The following is a 20,058-nucleotide window of genomic DNA, read 5'->3' as shown; positions in this document are numbered from 1 at the left end:
ATATATATATATATATATATATATATATATATATATATATATATATATATATATATATATATATATATATATATATATATATATATATATAGATATATATATTCAATAAGTAATCAGAAAATTTCAGGAGAGATATTAAATATCATTCAATCAGAATGCTACTTCATGGTGAAGTACGCACACATATAGTCTATAAAATGACTGACTGGCACCTTGCTATCTCCTGTTTGAGCGCAGTAATGTACGTGGTGAAACCATTTTGATCCAGTTGGCCAATATCTCAACACCTGGCAAAATACAGGGAAATATAGAGCAACGTTATGTCATCAAATTTTGTGTCAAACTTCAGAAAACAAAACAAGAAGCTTATGGAATGTTAGAAGAGGCCTATGGGGATGAATTGATGAGCAAAGCAAGTTTCTACAGGTGGTTTAACCAAGTTTCTGAAGGAAATGAACAGGTTGAGATTGAACCAAGATCTGGAGCACCGAACAGCGCACGTAGGAGGAAAACATTGAGGAAGTGCTAAGGTTAGTGATCCAAACCGTCGAGTTAGTGTGAGGATAATATCTGAAGCTGTTGGTATTAGTATTGGCACAGAGAAAACAGTTCTCACCGAAGATCTGAAGCTCCACAAAGTCTCTACCAAGTTCGTGTCAAAAATCCTCTCCGACCACCATGGCAGTTTCGTATGGAATGTTGCACTGACATTCTTGATTATGATAGAGTCTGATTGAGGTTTCCTGAATTAGGTAGTGACTTGCAACGAAAGTTGGGTGTTCACCTATGACCCTGAGAGCAAACGTCAGAGTGCCCAGTGGAAGCACATGTCCTCCCCCAGGCCCAAGAAGGCAAAGTTGAGCAGGTCGCAAGAGAAGACCATGATCTTTCCTTTCTTTGACTCTCAGGGGCTCATTCACGTTGAATGGGTTCCTGAGGGTCAAAAAGTTAATAAGGAGCATTACCTTAAAATTCTGAAAAGGTTCAGGGAGAAGATGAGGAAGAAGAGGCCGCAGCAGTGGAGCAGTGGAAAGTTGTGGTTCCACCAGAATAATGCCCCATGGCACAGGTCAGCACTGGTGACCACCTGGATGGCTCACAGGGGAATGACAGAGGTACAACACCCACTCTACAGCCATTACCTGGCCCCTTGTGATTTCTTCCTTAGGGGAATCAAATTCCAGTCAATACAGGAGCTGAAAGGAGGCATCGGAAAATTACCTGAAGGGACTGCAGAAGAAGGACTGGGAGGTCTTCCAGGATTGGGAGAAACGCCTGCAGAAATGTGGAGATGCGAGAGAACATTATTTTGAAGGAGAAAGTTTTGTAAGCTTATAAAAATAAATAACATCTCCTGAAATTTTCTCATTACTTATTGAACATACCTCGTGTGTGTGTGCATATATATATATATATATATATATATATATATATATATATATATATATATATATATATATATATATATATATATATATATATATATATATATATATATATATATATATATATATATATATATATATATATATATATATATATATATATATATATATATATATATATATATATATATATATATATATATATATATATATATATATATATATATATATATATATATATATATATATATATATATATATATATATATATATATATATATATATATATATATATATATATATATATATATATATATATATATATATATATATATATATATATATATATATATATATATAGTGGCGTTAGTAATCACCACCAATTAATTTTAGAGAAATAAAAAATATGCTAAAAAGCTATGTACAACTGCCACGTATTCTCGCTTTACTGAAGCACTAAAAGTTGTAAGCCGCCTCAATTGTATTATCAGTGAAGAAAATTATGATCAAAATGACGATGAGCAACGGAATCCGTGAGGAAGATATTTCAGCTAAAGGAGCGTGCCAGGAGGTGTTTCATTACGCATTTCAAAGTCGAATAAGTTTATTTACCCAGTAAAACGAAGTGTACATAGTAAATTGAAGTTTTCCTTGCCAGTAATACGAAGTTTATCTAGTAAAATGAAGTTTACATAGCCAGTTAAATTGTTTACATCCTCAACTGAAGTTTTCATAACCAGTAAAATTATGTTTACATACCCAGTAAAATGAAGTTTACATAGCTAGTGAAATGAATTTTTATAGCCAGTAAAATGAATTTCACACAGCCAGTAAACGGAAGTTTGCATAGCCAATAAATGAAGTTTACAACAAATGAAATCGTTTACATAACCAATAAAATGAATTTTGCATAGCCAACAGAATGGAGATAGAAATATACAGCATGAATATGTTTGGTGCAGGGTTACAGATTCGTACGTATTCGCTGGACTGAGAATTATTCTAAATGTTCCAGACAGTAAACTTGAGAGCAAGAATGTCACCGCGGACATAAACGCAACAGCCTCCTTTGAGCTGAAGCTCAGACTACAGAAGGGAACGACGGGGATGGGACAGAATAGTGGTTACGGTCAATATCCTCAGGAACTTGTATCATAACAAAGGGAGGGTGAGGTTTAAAGAAACAAAAAAGTGTTGCACCAGTAAGAGTGAAGTGAATGTCGCACAAAGATTAGTAAGAAAAATGGAGGAACTATCAAGATGCTTCTAGTACAGGAGTACTTACCCGGGGGTATCCATACCCCTTGGGGGTATGAGAGCCAAATGCATGGGGTATAGGACTTAATATCTGAATATTATTATGTAATATATATTAAACAGGACTTGTGATGATGATTTTGGCAGTCAAGCTAAGGGGTATGTGACCATGCTGAGCAATCCAAAGGGGGGTCTGAGATCATCAAAAAGTTAAGAGCCCCTGTTCTAGTAGTTGTCGTTTATGTGGTTTGCTTTAACACGTTTGCGATTGCCTCCTCAGATGATGATTCTGTGGCTTGATTTCGGAAATGTCATTATATTTGCTATTTTGAAATTGTTATTTTGAAGAGACGGTGCTTACTAATGGTACTAAAATAGGGATGAGTAATGAAAAGTATTATATTCAGGAGAAACCAGATTCATGGAGTGCAATAACACCCACTTTCCTGGTAAAGTATTGGCCTGTTTCTCTAAGCATCTACACAAGAATACATCAGTACACACAGGGTTCACATTGCCGCGGTGTTACTCCGACTTCTTTTTGAGTCGGCTACTAAAGACTACGCCGAGGATTGCCCTAAGTAGACGACGTAGAAGGAGCAGCAGCACAAGGAGAGCCAGCAGCAAGAGGCCCACCACATCTAGTAGCAGGAACTCCACCCAGGACAGCTGGGTGGCCGGGCACCTCAGCTGCGGCGCCCCTCGGTGGCGGATCACGTACTCCGACCAGAACACGGCGCGTTCCTGCGGCGTATTCAGCTGATCCCTCAAGGACGCCGACATTGCTGACACGGTCTCTGTGTACCTGGACAATGACAACACACTGAGTGAGGAAACGCGTTCAGTATGAACTCTTCATAACGTTTTCAATTTCCTGTCAGAATGGCGTCATAGTGCCTTTCTATTTGTAGCAAACACTCCTAAGAAAAATCATCAAACATATTTTATCTACTGCAAAACTGGGACATGTTATTGACAAACTTTGGGTTTGTTATGACGTCGTTGAGGGCATCAACTATCTTGTTAGTAGTAAGTTCCTCCCACTTCAACGAACGACCCAGACCCGAATTTTCCACAAACAAAGCATTCCTCCATTGGTCAGCGAAGATGGGGATGACGAGGAGGGGCTTGGCGTGGAAGACAGACTCCTGAAGGCTAAGGAGGCCACCGTGGGAGATGAACACCTTTACGTTGTTGTGAGCTGTGTAATGATGGATCGCTAGGTAAGCTAATCAGCCCTTTTCAACAAAATGATAATGTTAATTACTAGCAAGTTGCCTAATATTTACTTCAATATCTACTCACCGAGGATGTCTTGCTGAGGCAACCAGCTGCTGATCCTCACGTTATCAGACGCGCCCTCCAACTCTCCTTCGTATTTCCATAGGACGCGCTGCGGCAGTCTGCTGAAAGCCTCGAGAAAGGCTTGGCGGTACTCTGGCGGAATGCTGTCACCGCGGGCGAGGGACCCTAAACTGAAGTAGATTACGCCCTCAGTGCCCGCGCCTGCGATCCACGACTCCAGATCCTGCAGTGTGGGAGACAGACGCTGCATACGCTTGGAGGATGAGAGAAGCTGGGCGTGAGTTGCCTCTAGAACAAGCATGCTGGTCACTTAGTAAAAGTGAAGGGCGTGCATAATACTTTTTTAATTTTTTTTTTACATTTAGCCTATGACCCCGGTAGGCTTTCTTGGTGAGACCCGGTGTTCAGACCCAGTCCGATATGGCGCAGACAAGTATTTCATAGTGGCGCCATCTTGATTGGCTCATGCTGTCCCTCGGAGCTCATTTATGATCCTTTTTAAAGAATTAATCTAAAGTCCGGGTTGAAGTGTGGTCTTCAGGACAGAGGAAGACGCATATCAAGGGAGGATGAAGGAAGCTGGGGGTGTGCTGCCTTGAGGACAAGTGTGATGGTCACTTATTGAAGGTGACGGGCGAGAATAATAAAAACGCATTGTACTTTACCTCTGGCAAGGGTTTTGCCGGATGGCAGTGCATGGCGCCCACCTCCACCTGTGAGGGCAGCAAAGGCACCGTGGTGGACATGCTGAAGTGACTGTTCAGCAGTGACAGACTTTGGTTTTTCTCAATCTCCAGCAGCGGCGGCAGATCCGGGAAGTGGGCTGAGATCTGGAGAAGGAAATGACTAAGGGCTCGTTCACACTACAAGCAGAGCAGGGCAGAGCAGAGCAGAGCGGTTAGTAGCGGCATTTATTTTTGTATAGTTTTGAATGTACAGACGCTCAGCTGCTCACACCGCCACCAGGCAGTGTGTGTGTGTATATATATATATATATATATATATATATATATATATATATATATATATATATATATATATATATATATATATATATATATATATATATATATATATATATATATATATATATATATATATATATATATATATATATATATATATATATATATAGATATATATATACATACATACATACATATAGATATATGTATATATATATATATATATATATATATATATATATATATATATATATATATATATATATATGTATGTGTGTGTGTGTGTGTGTGTGTGTGTGTGTGTGTGTGTGTGTGTGTGAAATGCCAGAATTTTTCTCTTTACTACACTCCCACACGACCTTTGCATGTAACGAAACAGCCCCCTTGAGAGAGTCTGTAAGCGGCTGTTGAGGCTGAAGGCCTTGCTGAAGAAGTCGCTCGCCGCCCACTTCCGTGGTAGAATTCCTGAGAGAGAGAGAGAGAGAGAGAGAGAGAGAGAGAGAGAGAGAGAGAGAGAGAGAGAGAGAGAGAGAGAGAGAGAGAGAGAGAGAGAGAGAGTGTGTGTTCCTGTGCGTATTCGAGGTGTGTGTGTGTGTGTGTGTGTGTGTGTGTGTGTGTGTTCTTACCTCCTTCTGCACCAGCGGAATTACACCCCAGTTCCTCCAGTAGAAAGCGAAGTAGATGTGCATGGCCGTGTTCTTCATCCGTTGCCAGATGGACATGGGGAAGGGCGTGCTGACCACAAGGTTGGGGACGTAAGATGGACTGAGAACATTACCTAAGACTGCACTCTGGCGGGGGTCCATCCCGGGGGGTGATACGGTGATGAAGGGAACCTCGTGCGCGAAGGGATACGCGAGCTGTGACAAGAGGGTGTCTGGTGAGATTGTACGTATATACGTAATGCGTAAATATAATGGAGTATTTGCGTATGTATATATATTATATATATATATATATATATATATATATATATATATATATATATATATATATATATATATATATATATATATATATATAATAGTATGTATATAACCCCTCACATAATTAATCCTTAAATGGCACTCCTCAAAGCAAGTCTGGGTGTGAGAGAGACTTAGGAGTCTTAGTGAGCACTGACCTTCGTCCAAGGGCCCAATGCATTCAGGCTAAGAATCGTGCAAACAGGGTACTGGGTTTCATTTCGAGGAACGTAAGCAATAGGAGCGCTGAGGTCACCCTCAAACTTTACTTAGCTATACGTAGTTAGACCTCACCTTGATTACGCGGTCCAGTTCTGGCCACCCTACTATAGAATGGATATCAAGATGTTAGAATCTGTACAGAGAAAGATGACAAAAATTATTCAAGGTGTGAGAAACTTGCCTTATGAGGATAGACTTAAGCATTTAAATCTACACTCTCTAGAAAGATTCAAGGACCAAAGTACGTATGGACATAGCTGGGCGTTATCGCGATAAGTTATCGCGATACTTTATCGCTGATAACAAAATCGGGTTATCGGCCATCCGCTACTTTTTTAAATATATATATAGCGATAATCGGTACTTTTTTCCGCCTCTCAGAAAAAAAAACGTTGTCTCCTTCCTACTGCGCATGTGTGGCCCGGGCGCCCGGTGATGTATGAAAAATCTTCGGTGAAGAGATTTCATAGTTAGATCATCAACATTAAAACACTAGGTTATTTTTTTATGTTACTCAAAAATCAATATATCAGAGAGAAGAATCATTTAACTTTGCCCCCAAAATTATTATTCACTGTCTCAAATTTGATATTCCATATTCGTTTGTGAGCATGCCATGGTATTGAAGGCACCCGGTGTTGTGTTATTTGGTGTCCCAAAGTCAAAAGCTGGCACTTTTATTTACAAACACTGGTCTCTCGTGAACTGCACATGTTCAGACCAGAAAGCGTAGACCTGTACAGTCTCACAAAGCTTTTTAACACATTAAGAGTTGCTGGAAGGCTGAAACATACATACAGTACCACCATCCTCGCTGTTTCTAGAGCGACACTCTGTACATTTAAATACAACTCGTACAGAGTGTCGTTCTAGAAACAGCGAGGATGGTGGTAGCGGTACTGTATGTCTAATTCAGCCTTCCAGCAAATCTTAATTACGGTTAAAAAGCTTTGTGAGACTGTACAGGTCTACGCTTGCTGGTCTGAGCATGCGCAGTTCACGAGACCAGTGTTTGTAAACAAAAGCGCCAGCTTTTGACGGTGGGGACGCCAAATAACACAACATCGGTTCTGGCGTTTCTGGTATTACCGTCCATATGTACGTGTCAGTGTGTGGTTTTCAGGTTTTGTAAGTTTTCTAAAATACAGATGATGAAAATTTGAATTCATCTTTGTTTTTTATTTGAAATATCAATATAGTATCGTTTTCGTCTATCGGACTTATCGCTAGTTAGTATCGGAATTGTGGATTTATATCGGGTATCGGTTATCGGTTATCGCCTATATTTGTGTCTCCAGTTAACGAATATCGGTTATCACCGATAAGGTTTTCCATTATCAGTTATCGGTTATCGGGAATAAGGTTTTCTGTTATCGTGCCCAGCTATGCGTATGGAAATAGTTTGTATGCATAAAGTCCGTACGCAATTGTTCGTAAGGGATAAAGTTCGTTTGAAAATAGTACGTACGCAAAAGTTCGTACGCTAAAGTTCGTATGCAGATGTTCGTATGGTATAAAGTACGTATGTAACATATTCGTAACGACAAAAGTTCGTCGGGACAGAAGTTCGTATAGAAAAAGTTCGTATGGAAATATTTCGTATGAAATTGTTCGTAAGCAAAAAGTTCGTACGCAAATGTTCGTCAGGGAAAAAGTTCGTCTGACAAAAAATACGTTAGTAAAAGTTCGTACGCTAAAGTTCGTATACAGATGTTCGTATGGTATAAAGTACGTATGCAAAATACTCGTAATGACAAAAGTTCGTATAGAAAAAAAATCATATGCAATTATTTGTAGGCAAATGTTCGTCAGGGATAAAATTCTTCTGGGTAAAGTAGTACGTACGGAAAAGTTCGTAAGCATGTTTGTATGGTAATAAGTCGCTATTGCTACACGAAATTTTTCCATACGAACTTTTGTCCGAAACTCATGAAAAATGGGGGGGTGTCGCTGAGAGCCGACCCTGCCGACAACCACCATCACCACCGCCACCGCCCGCCTCTCCTCCGCCACCGACAACCAACATCATAACCTTGCACTCTGCCGACGCCGCCTTCCCGGTAACGCAAAATAATACACATTGACCACACAGACATAATGAGCCACTGCCTCCAGGAATTATTCAAAGAATAAAGATCTTGTCGCCCAGTACCCTAAAAAGTTTCTTACTGGACGACTTTTTTTCAACACTGGGAGACCTTTTGGTCGTTATCTCTCTCTCTCTCTCTCTCTCTCTCTCTCTCTCTCTCTCTCTCTCTCTCTCTCTCTCTCTCTCTCTCTCTCTCTCTCTCTGTGTATATATATATATATATATATATATATATATATATATATATATATATATATGTATATATATGTATATATATATATATATATATATATATATATATATATATATATATATATATCTATATATATATATATATATATAGCTATATACAAACTTTTTCCATACGTACTTTGGTCCTAGCATCAAACGAACTTTATCCTACGAATTATTGTCATACGAAGTTTTTTTCTATACCATACGAACTTAACTTCTGACGAATATTTGCTTACGAACAGTTGCGTACGAACATTTTCATACGAACTTTTTCCATACGAACTTTTACGTGTACAAACATTTTTCTAACGAACATTTGCACAACGAACATTTAACTTTACGATTTTTTTCCATTACGAACTTTTGGCATGACGAACTTTATACCCTACGTACTTTATCCTGACGTACTTTAGGCAAACGAACTTTTTCCCACGAATTATTGCCATACGAAGTTTTTCTATACGAACTTTTGTCCGGAACCCCTCTAGAAAGGCGAAGGTTGCGAGGAGACCTTATCAAAGTCTATAAATGGGTGAAGGGCCTTAATAAAGGGGATGTCAAAAGGGTTTTGGTTGTAAAAGAGCCACTAAAGTAATCGTAGCAATGTTTTTTTAAGTTAGACAAATTCAGATTCAGCAAAGACATAGGCAAGAATTGGTTCACCAGTAGAGTTGTGGATGAATGGAACAGGCTTGGCAATCATGCTGTGGGTGCCAATACCATAGATACATTTTATATATATATATATATATATATATATATATATATATATATATATATATATATATATATATATATTTATACATATATTTATATATACATACATACATACATACATTCATCTATTCACATACATATATACATTTACGTATATATTTTTAAAACGTGCAAAACGCTACAGCTTGAGTATTCACTGTGGTTATAATCCTGTGAGAGGCGTCGCGGGGTAAGCCCATAGCAACTGTCAGCCTCACGGATATAGTTCACCTCACCGCACGAAACTAGTTACTGGCCGGGCTGTTATCGCTTGATGACCTTTACTCACCTCGTTGAATAGATGGTTGATAACAACGAGGTCAAACTCTTTCCTTTTTTCATATAATTTCTTGACAGCTGGCACTGTATACAGTTTCCGGGCCATGGCGGGCAGAACCTTTTGCATTACTGATAAGCCACCAGCTCCATCTGTCCTCGTCTGGAACATGGGGAGGTAACCATCTGATAAACCTGGTAATCCGTGGTTTATCTCAAGGATGTTTGGGTTCTTAGACGATTGCTGGAAACAGCTAAGTACCACAACCTGTTGGGGAGTGTTGTGTTAAGAAGGCAGGTAAAGTTCAAGGTTTTTAAGCCATTGTACTTTTGCAAAACGTTTCAGTCTCACCTTGTGGCCTCGGTCTGCCAAAGCCTCGGCGACGGGCATGAGCGCATTCCTGTGACTTTTGGAAGCGACAGGAAAGAGCACGAGGATGTTATAGGATCTCTCTGGGGGCGGCAGGCTCCCTGCGACACTCAATATCAAGGCTGCTGCCAGCATACATAGCGTCACCCCCTTCATCTGTTGTGGAAACCAACTTGAATGCACGTAATCAAAACACAGTAAAGTTTTCTTTCCTCCCTTCCAACACATTACACTGTACCCAATAGCTCTGCCATTTCCTGTCGTCTCTAACCTCTCCCTCACTGCTGCGCTGTGGACCCCCGCACGTGATCCTTTAAGTGCAGAGGCAGTTATATACTGTAATTCCTTATCTCTAAGTGACGACGTGATAACGGGGTCTGAAGGCAAGTAGTTTTTGTCTTATCATCTAAGGCTCATGTGCATTTGATTTGCTTGCTAAATTTATTTTTGTCATTGTTTTGTTATATTCAGGTCTGGTGCGCCGGTAGGCCGTGCATTGTGGTTATGAGTCTGTCGGTGGCATAGACGAAATTTATATTTTGATTGTGACGCAAAGTCTTCTTGCTCAGTTCAAGCATATCTGATGTTCTTGATCAAAGTAACGATAATGGCAAGGGAAATGGACCGCATCTGGGTTATTTCCGGGTTCACGGCGATGATAAGAAATGGTCAATCGACGACGTGACAAGAAACGGCAGGTGCTTAGTAATCATTCTCTCTCTCTCTCTCTCTCTCTCTCTCTCTCTCTCTCTCTCTCTCTCTCTCTCTCTCTCTCTCTCTCTCTCTCTCGAACAGAATGTTGGGCTTCATTAATATAAATTTTTTATTGAAAAATATAGAAGTAATACTTCCGCTCTACAATATTCTAGTCAGACCCCCCTTGGAATATGCGGTACAGTTTTGGTCTCCCCACCATGCAAAGGACATTGCTAAATTAGAAGGTGTTCAACGTCGGGCAACAAAAATGATCCCTTCCTTGCGCAACAAGCCCTACGACGAGAAGCTTTCCACCCTTAACATGTTCTCTCTTGAGAAACGTCGCCTCCGAGGAAAACTGATCGAATGTTTTAAAACTTAATGGATTTACGAATGTGGACAAATCAAAATTGTTTATTATCGATGACACTTTGTGAACGAGGAATAATAGCACAAAACTTAAATGTAGACAAGTAAATTCAGACTACACCAAATTTTTCTTCACCAACGTTGTAGTGCGAGAATGGAATAAGCTCCCTCCTTCAGTGGTCCAGGTAAGACTATTGACTCCTTTAAATACAAGCTCGACCGACACTTCCTTCAACTTAATATTAACTAGAATAGAAATGCAAAGTTTTGGATCCATCTGATTAATGTAGAACCACTTAGGTTTAAGGACAGATTCACTAGTCTGGACCATGGGGTCTGTGTGGTCTGATTTTCTGTGTAAATCTATGTAAATCTCTCTCTCTCTCTCTCTCTCTCTCTCTCTCTCTCTCTCTCTCTCTCTCTCTCTCTCTCTCTCTCTCTCTCTCTCTGTGCTTAAAAGAAAACTTATATTAAAAGTAGGCTATATTAAGGCTCGATTTCATACATTCCATAGAATTAAGAAAATGAGAAACGGAGGAGCAAGTGGATCAACTTGTACAAAGGAAGAAAATCTCACAAATAATTAAATAATACATACAGAGGCCACTCCCAGAATCCTTCACATACTGGTAAATTATTTCACTCCCTACCTCCCTAGATTCTCTTTATTACACTTCTTCGCCTAATTCTCCCATCTCTCTCTCTCTCTCTCTCTCTCTCTCTCTCTCTCTCTCTCTCTCTCTCTCTCTCTCTCTCTCTCTCTCCCCACACACACACACATTTTGTTTTCATATGGATGAGACACTTTTCTATAAGTATGAATTTTTGTTTTGGTTTAAAAAAAAATTCCGGGAGCATGAGAGCGCGGAGAGGCAGGGAGAGGTAGAGGGCCCGTGGCCTTGCGTTAGTGGCTTGGGTCAGGGATCTAAAGAACCTAAGAGCATAACAACATAAGAACGTAGGAGTCTGCAAGAGGCCGGTAGGCCTGTACAAGGCAGCTCCTGTGAATCTAACCCCTCCTGATACCACTGTCCATGAATTTATCTAATCTATTTTTGAATGTGACAATTGTATTGGCACTCACCACATGACTGTTCAGCCTATTCCACTCATTTACCACTCTTTTAGTTAACCAATTTATGCCTATTTCCCTGTTGAATCTGATTTTTTTCAGTTTAAACCCATTATTACGTGTCTTACCCGGTTCTCTTACCATCGGAACCTTATTAATATCCCCTTTATTTAAGCCCTTCATCCATTTACAAACCTCTATAAAGTCACTTTGCACCCTTCGCCTGTCTAGAAAATGCAAGTTTAATTGTTTTAATCTTTCCTCGTATGGCAAGTTTCTTAACCCCTAAATCAGCTTAGTCATTCTTCTCTGTACCGATTCTAACAATTTGATATCCATCCTATAGTAAGGTGACCAGAACTGAACCGCATAATCAAGATGAGGTCTAACAAATGCTAAATATAGTTTGAGAAAGACTTCGGCGCTTCTGTTGTTTACGCTCCTTGAAATGAATCCCAGTACCCTGTTTGCTCGATTTCTAGCTTGAATGCATTGTGCCCTTGGACGGAGATCAGACCTCACTAACACCCCTAAATCCCTCTCGCACCCAGACCAAGCTGCTATTGGGAGTGTCATTTAAGCAATATATTGCACTTCCCTACATTAAATTCCATCCGCTATTTCTCAGCCCAGTCATACAATCTGTTTAGTTCATCCTGGGGAATACTAGCGTCCTGATCCGGCCCAATTACTCAACCCATCTTGGTATCATCGGCAAACTTACTGACATCACTACTAATACCTTTATTTAAGTCACTGATATAAATGATGAACAAAAGTGGATCTAATACCGAACCTTGTGGGACCCCACTCGTAACACAGCCCCAATCAGATCTTTTACTATTGATTTACACCCTTTGCTTCCTATTGGTAAGCCACGCCCTGACCCAGTTCAAAACTTTACCAGCCTGGTGAACAAGCCTACAACTTTGCTCTCCTCAACGACCTAGAGCAGTTGGTTCAGCACCCTACTCGTATTCCCGACCGTCTTGGAGACAGGCCCAACATTCTAGACCTCTTCCTTACCTCTAATCCTTCTGCTTACTCTGTCAAACTCTTCTCTCCGTTGGGCTCCTCCGATCATAACCTTATTTCTGTATCCTGTCCTATCGCTCCTGTACATCCTCTGGACCCACCGAGGAGGCGATGCTTCTGGCATTTTGCTTCAGCTCGGTGGGACGACCTGAGGATGTACTTTTCCGATTTCCCGTGGAATGATTACTGCTTCCAGGAGAGAGACCCCTCTGTGTGTGCTCTGCGCATCCCAGAGGTGATTGTCTCTGGAATGGAGGCATACATTCCACGTACTTTCTCTTCTCCTCATGCTAAAAAGCCTTGGTTTAATCACGCTTGTTCTCGTGCTATTAAAGATAGAGAGGCAGCTCACAAAAGGTTCCAGAGCCTTCGAACTCCCACTAACTTTGATCTATACATTTCAGCCCGGAATCGTGCCAAATCTTTTCTCCGACTTACCAAAACTTCTTTTATAAATAGAAAATGTCAACACCTTGCTTCTTCTAATTTTTCCCGTGACTTCTGGCATCTAGCCAAAAATATCTCTTCCAATTTCACTTCTTCCTCTTTCCCTCCTCTCCTTAACCCTGACGGCAGCACTGCCGTCTCATCTGTTTCTAAGGCTGAACTCTTCGCTCAAACTTTCTGTAAGAACTCCACCTTGGACGATTCTGGACATATTCCTCCTACTCATCCCCCCTCTGACTCCTTTATGCCTGTTATTAAGATTCTTCCTAATGATGTTTTCTATGCCCTCTCTGGACTCAACTCTCAGAAGGCTTATGGACCTGATGGAGTGCCTCCTATTGTCCTTAAAAACTGTGCTTCTGTGCTGACACCCTGCCTGGTCAAACTCTTTCGTCTCTGCCTATCAACATCTATCTTTCCTTCCTGCTGGAAGTATGCCTTTGTACAGCCTGCCTAAGAAGGGTGACCGCTCCAATCCTCAAACTACCGCCCAATAGCTTTACTTTCATGTCTATCTATAGCTTTTGAATCTATCCTAACCGGAAGATTCAAAAGCACCTTTCCACTTCTAATCTTCTATCTGATCGCCAGTATGGATTCCGCAAGGGGCGTTCTACTGGCGATCTTCTTGCTCTCTTAACTGACTCTTGGTCATCCTCTCTTAGCAGTTTCGGTGAAACTTTCTCTGTTGCGCTAGACATATCGAAAGCCTTCGATAGAGTTTGGCACCAGTCTATACTTTCTAAACTGCCCTCTTTCGGATTCTATCCCTCTCTCTGTTCCTTTATCTTCAGTTTCCTTTCCGGCCGTTCTATCTCTGCGGTGGTAGACGGTCACTGCTCTTCCCCTAAACCTATCAACAGTGGCGTTCCACAGGGCTCTGTCCTATCACCCACTCTCTTCCTGTTATTCATCAATGATCTTCTTTCCATAACAAACTGTCCTGTCCACTCGTATGCCGACGAATCCACTCTGCATTATTCAACTTCTTTCAATAGAAGGCCATCAAAACAGGAAGTACACAACTCCAGACTGGAGGCTGCAGAACGCTTAACCTCAGACCTTGCTATCATTTCCGACTGGGGCAGAAGGAACCTTGTGTCCTTCAATGCCTCAAAAACTCAATTTCTCCACCTATCAACTCGACACAATCTTCCAAACACCTATCCCCTATTCTTCAACAACACTCAGCTGTCATCTTCTTCAACACTAAACATCCTCGGTCTATCCTTAACTCAAAATCTCAACTGGAAACTTCATATCTCCTCTCTCGCTAAATCAGCTTCCTCGAGGTTGGGCGTTCTGTATCGTCTCCGCCAGTTCTTCTCCCCGGCGCAGTTGCTATCCATATACAGGGGCCTTGTCCTCCCTCGTATGGAGTGTGCATCTCACGTGTGGGGGGGCTCCACCCACACAGCTCTTCTGGACAGAGTGGAGGCTAAGGGTCTTCGTCTCATCAGCTCTCCTCCTCCTACTGATAGTCTTCTACCTCTTAAATTCCGCCGCGATGTTGCCTCTCTTTCTATCTTCTATCGATATTTCCACGCTGACTGCTCTTCTGAACTTGCTAACTGCATGCCTCCCCCCCCTCCCGCGGCCCCGCTGCACACGACTTTCTACTCATGCTCATCCCTATACTGTCCAAACCCCTTATGCAAGAGTTAACCAGCATCTTCACTCTTTCATCTCTCACGCTGGTAAACTCTGGAACAATCTTCCTTCATCTGTATTTCCTTCTGCCTATGACTTGAACTCTTTCAAGAGGAGGGTATCAGGACACCTCTCCTCCCGAATTTGACCTTGCTTTTGGCCACCTCTTTTGATTCTTTTATGGGAGCAGCGATTAGCGGGCTTTATTTTTTTTTTTTTTGTGTGTGCCCTTGAGCTGCCTCCTTTGCTGTAAAAAAAAAAAAAAAAAAAAAAAAAAAACTCCGTGAGCCTGTAATTTAAGCAACCGTCGGTGGTGAGGAACTTTGTCAAACGCTTTACTAAAATCAAGATAAATTACTTCATATTTTTCATCTCTGTTTACCACCTCATATACTTTATTGTAGAATGACAAGAGATTGGTGGGCATGACCTACCTTTCGTGAACCCATGCTGCGAGTCGTGAATTAAGTTTTGTTTCTCTAAATGCTCCGAATGTTCCTGGCTATTATCGACTCCAGCATCTTGCCTATTACCGATGTTGGGCAATAGTTGGAAGCAGCTGACCTGTCCTTCTTTTTGAAAATCGGCGTCACAATTGCTACTTTCCATAGGCTGGGCACATACCCAGTATTTACCGGCATCTTAAAGATGTCGGTTAATGGGTCACTGAGTACCTTCTTGCATTCCTTTAATCCCCGCGAAAATATATGGTCAGGACCTGGCGACTTATTTTTCTTTAGCTTATCTGTCTCATCCTGGACTATCTGCCTGGTGATGATTATATCCCACAGTTTGTCGCCATCCCCGCCCTCATACACCTGAACCCTTTCCGGAATAGTCGTTCGATCATCTTGTGTGAATACTGAAGAGAAGTAGTCGTTCAACAATATGTTCATATTTTCGTAATTATCCACTAGCTCGCCCGTGTTTGCTTTCAGCGGTCCGATTTTCTCCCTTGTTTTTGTTCTTTAGATCTGAAAGAAACCCTTAGGATTACTTTTCGCCTCTATTGCTATCTTAATCTCATAGTTCCTTTCTGCTACCCTGGTGTTTTTCTTCACTAATCTAGATAGTTCGACATACCTGCCCCTGAGATGAGTTTCACCATTCTTTATTTTCTTATTAACTCCCTTCCTTCAGACGCGTCCACACCAGGAATCTTTGTATGAAAACAATGTATCCCAGACGTTTCCAAAGTGTTTCGTGAAGCAGTTGAGAAACAACTTGGATACATTCAGGAAATAATTGAGAAACATTGAGAGAATGTGTGTAATTCACCACGGACTGATCAAGTGTTGGACTCGTAATCGCCAGCAGGTACCCTCCCGACATGAGCAAGTGCTCTTTAGCGTCGATCTGTGTGTGTGTGTGTGTGTGTGTGTGTGTGTGTGTGTGTGTGTGTGTGTGTGTGGTGTGTTCGTGTTCGTGAGTGTGTATGTGTGCGCGCTCGTTCCTGTGTGTGTGTGTGTGTGTGTGTGTGTGTGTGTGTGTGTGTGTGTGTGTGTGTGTGATTTTCAATATCAATGTCTTGATAGTAAAGTATAAACCACTTTTATATTTCCGTCAAATTTCAGTTATATATTTATGGATGAGAGAGAGAGAGAGAGAGAGAGAGAGAGAGAGAGAGAGAGAGAGAGAGAGAGAGAGAGAGAGAGAGAGAGAGAGAGAGAGGGGGGGGGCACACCGGCACACCTTGACCACTGGGAGTGACCTCCCTTAGGAGTGCGGGGATAGACATATCCCACACCTCATTCACTGGGAAAAGGGATTATGATTATGATTATCATTCATTCACATACCTCAATATCTAGCTAATTATAGGTGTGTGTGTATGTGTGTGTGACTATATATAGATATATATATATATATATATATATATATATATATATATATATATATATAGATATAGATATATATATATAGTCAGAGTAACGGCCCCGTGTTCAGGAGGACGCGAGTTCAATCCCCGCCCGGTGCCACCAAGCTGGGATTTTTCAGCCGCCGCCGAGTGGCTTAAAACTACCCACATGCTGTCCAGAAAACCACCTATCAACCCGGACTCTAGATTCTAGGATCAAAGATGAGCTCTGGGAGGGCAGCATGAGCCAATGCAAGATGGCGCCACTATAAACACTCGCCTGCGCCAGAACGGGCTAGGCCGACCATCAGGACCCACCGGAAAGAAGCCTTGGACCGACTCTCAGGATCCTACCGGCACAATAGGCCGCAAAAAAAATAATAATAAATAAAAATAAATATATATATATATATATATATATATATATATATATATATATATATATATATATATATATACACACCCACACCCACAGACACCCACCCACACCCGCATATACGCGCGCGCGAATGCGCAAAAATATCTTATGTTTTCCATCCAGTATGGAAAACAACATTTTATTCTTAAATGCTTCCCAACTGTTTCTCAGAACCGTCCACACCAGAAAAGTTTGTATGGAAACTCAGCTTTGACATTTCGAAGGTGTTAATGAGGCTCGTAAAAGGATCTCCGCCTGTCAGATTATAGCTGCAGGCTGATGGGACCTGGAATGGCTTTTCTGTGCCTTGTATCGATTCGTGGTATTTTGGGAGCCACCGTTCGTAATAGTTCTTCAAAATCAATTGTTGACATTCCAAGAAAATTATTAGTTAATTAAACCCTGCTCCATTAATTCTCGGCTCCACCAAAATTAAGTAATTCTGTAATGCTCAACTTTCTATAAACTACCTCACCCATACGCATTTCCTTGTCTTCTTGCTCTCCAGTGAGTGCAATAATAAGTAAAACACAGAGGCCATTGCTGCAGTCTCCGCACACACCGACATACCGTGTTTTAGCCCACGAGTCATCCACTTTGGGCCATTGTTTTCTTTTTTAGGTGTTCGCTGGGGTATATGCTGACCCTGCCTCTCTACTATTACTCTAACTAAATTATATGTTGTAGGTTATTTTTACCTGGTTCTCCTGGCTCTCCAACCCACAGTTCTGGCCCTCATGAATCCCTAAATCTTCCCAATTTACCTCTTCAAGGTGTCTTTTAAGCCCCCCGTAATTTGCTCTTCTAAAAGCTGGCACCAACACTGGGTTTGGTTCGCGGGTCACCGCCCAATCTGGGCTAATACGAACCATTCTGTGGTCACTATTTCCTAACTCTCCGCCCACCTCCAACTCATGTATCAAGTTCCCGTTATTAGTTAGGACTAAATCTAAAATGTTATCTCCTCTGGTAGGCTCAGTAAGTGCCTGCTTAAGAAAATTATCTTGTAAAACTTTAAGAAAATCCTCGGCTTCCAGGTCACCCACTAAGTCTTCCCAGTCTATATTCCTATAATTAAAGTCCCCCATTACACAGACATTTTTACTCCTGCTCGCCCTGCCAGTCTCTTGTAGTAATATACTCTTGTCCTGCCTGTTAAGGCTGGGTGGCCTGTACAGAACTCCTTGAGTTAGTTTTTCTTTCCCTTTGTGAACGTCCACCCAAACTGATTCTGAATCGATATTAGTTTTGACTGAATCGTTAACAGAACATTTAACTGAGTCTTTAATATATAGCGCAACTCCACCCCCCCTTCTTCCCTTTCTATCTTTGTGAAACATCTGATAACCCGTTAAAAAAGAAAGAAAATCTAAAGAAAGACTATTTAGATCTTGGGTCAGGGTAAGGGTCAGGCTGTCAGCACAATGACAAGTTTAGAATACACCGTTGTCAGGTGTTGTGGTATTTATACAAAATCTTTGTTATTATCCTAAAAACGAAACAATCTTAACACTATATAGCCTTATTGGATGATCCAATTATTTAATTAAATTCATATAAAGGAAGTAAATAGCTGACATATGAGAGGAAACGAGAGGTGTTGGGAGTGTTGCAGAGCTGTGTGGCGGGGCTGACCCACACTGGCCGACTCTCAATTGGACTCTTTCAAATGGTTTCACTATTGAAGATTTGGACCCACTGCCAAAGCCGTGTATCTGGTCTTTCTGAGCGTCACCACTCTCCCTTCCCTGGTGGGTGAAGAATCAGGTCCTTCACTCTTTTTTTTTATCTCTGCTTCATCGCAATCCCCCCGCCCTCTTTCTCCTTCTTTCTCATCGCTTTCTCTTTCTTTTTCTCTTTCTATTGGCGTCTCAGCTGTTTGGGGACTGTTGAACAGGCAGCTTATAGTGTTCCCAATCCGCTCTCCCAGACCGTTTCATCACATAATATTAATAATAATAATAATGATAATAACGATAATAATAATATTAATAATAATAATAATAATAATAATAATAATAATAATAATAATTATTATTATTATTATTATTATTATATTAATAATGAAAAAAATAATAATAACATTGTAAAATGCCGTGGATGTATAATCACAAATAAAATAAAAATAGATGCAGCACATAGATTTATGAGAAACCTCAAAATTGTATAACATGATGAACTTAAGAATGAAGTAGATTTGTGGACTCCTTGCAACATCTTGTATATTATATTCATTAGAAACAGCAGTATGCACAGTATTTCCTGCCGTACCATCATTGTGTCTTTATCTTAACGTTGCTGCCAAAGACGACGGTGGAGACTCTCCTAAGAAGGCGTCGCAGGAGGAGCTGCAGCACCAGCAGGGCCAGCAGCAGGAGGCCCACCACGTCCAGTAGCAGGAACTCCACCCAGGACAGCTGGGTGGCCGGGCACCTCAGCTGCGGCGCCCCTCGGTGGCGGATCACGTATTCCGTCCAGAAGACAGCGCGCTCCTGCGGCGTCGTCAGCTGATCCCTCAAGGACGCCGACATTGCCGACACGGTCTCTTTGTACCTGAACAAGGACGACACATAACGAAGCCATCAACACTACCACTCGTTGCTTCTACTTAACTACACTAATGATTTCTTTCATATTTTATCATTTTGTGATTTTTAAAAAATGCATGCCAAAAACTGACATTATAATA

General features: G+C 41.0%; 2 protein-coding genes across 3 annotated transcripts in view; both read right to left on the bottom strand.

The window, feature by feature from the left end:
- Positions 1 to 1,971: 1,971 nt before the first annotated feature.
- On the bottom strand, positions 1,972 to 10,051 carry LOC126984018 (UDP-glycosyltransferase UGT5-like). The gene is made up of 7 exons (XM_050837356.1): positions 9,807 to 10,051; positions 9,468 to 9,617; positions 5,539 to 5,772; positions 4,613 to 4,777; positions 3,948 to 4,200; positions 3,624 to 3,843; positions 1,972 to 3,447 (listed from the first exon to the last, which is right to left on the bottom strand). The coding sequence occupies exons 1-7, from the start codon at positions 9,978 to 9,980 to the stop codon at positions 3,168 to 3,170; spliced, it is 1,476 nt and encodes a 491-aa protein (XP_050693313.1). The 5' UTR covers positions 9,981 to 10,051; the 3' UTR covers positions 1,972 to 3,167.
- A 9,446-nt stretch (positions 10,052 to 19,497) lies between these two features.
- Positions 19,498 to 20,058, bottom strand: part of LOC126984016 (UDP-glycosyltransferase UGT5-like) — a 7,635-nt gene continuing 7,074 nt past the window's right edge. For both annotated transcript variants that reach the window (XM_050837351.1, XM_050837352.1), the window contains exon 8: positions 19,498 to 19,922. In XM_050837351.1, the coding sequence (XP_050693308.1) occupies positions 19,643 to 19,922 (280 nt within the window). In that variant the 3' untranslated portion in view covers positions 19,498 to 19,642. The remainder of the gene's footprint in view (positions 19,923 to 20,058) is intronic.

This window comes from Eriocheir sinensis, chromosome 55 (genome assembly GCF_024679095.1).
Source record: "Eriocheir sinensis breed Jianghai 21 chromosome 55, ASM2467909v1, whole genome shotgun sequence".
In the NCBI taxonomy this organism is placed as follows: domain Eukaryota; kingdom Metazoa; phylum Arthropoda; class Malacostraca; order Decapoda; family Varunidae; genus Eriocheir; species Eriocheir sinensis.
Note: the sequence above shows the minus strand (reverse complement) of the source record. Positions and strands in the feature narration are given on the sequence as shown.

Bases quoted from the DNA above. Each gene is read 5' to 3' on its own strand.
- LOC126984018 (XM_050837356.1), bottom strand. From the start codon at position 9,980: ATGAAGGGGGTGACGCTATGTATGCTGGCAGCAGCCTTGATATTGAGT. The intron at 9,618-9,806 runs GTGAGACTGAAA...CCCATGTTCCAG, and splicing joins TGGCAGACCGAGGCCACAAG to ACGAGGACAGATGGAGCTGG. The intron at 4,778-5,538 runs GTAAGAACACAC...TTCCTTCTCCAG, and splicing joins TTCCGCTGGTGCAGAAGGAG to ATCTCAGCCCACTTCCCGGA.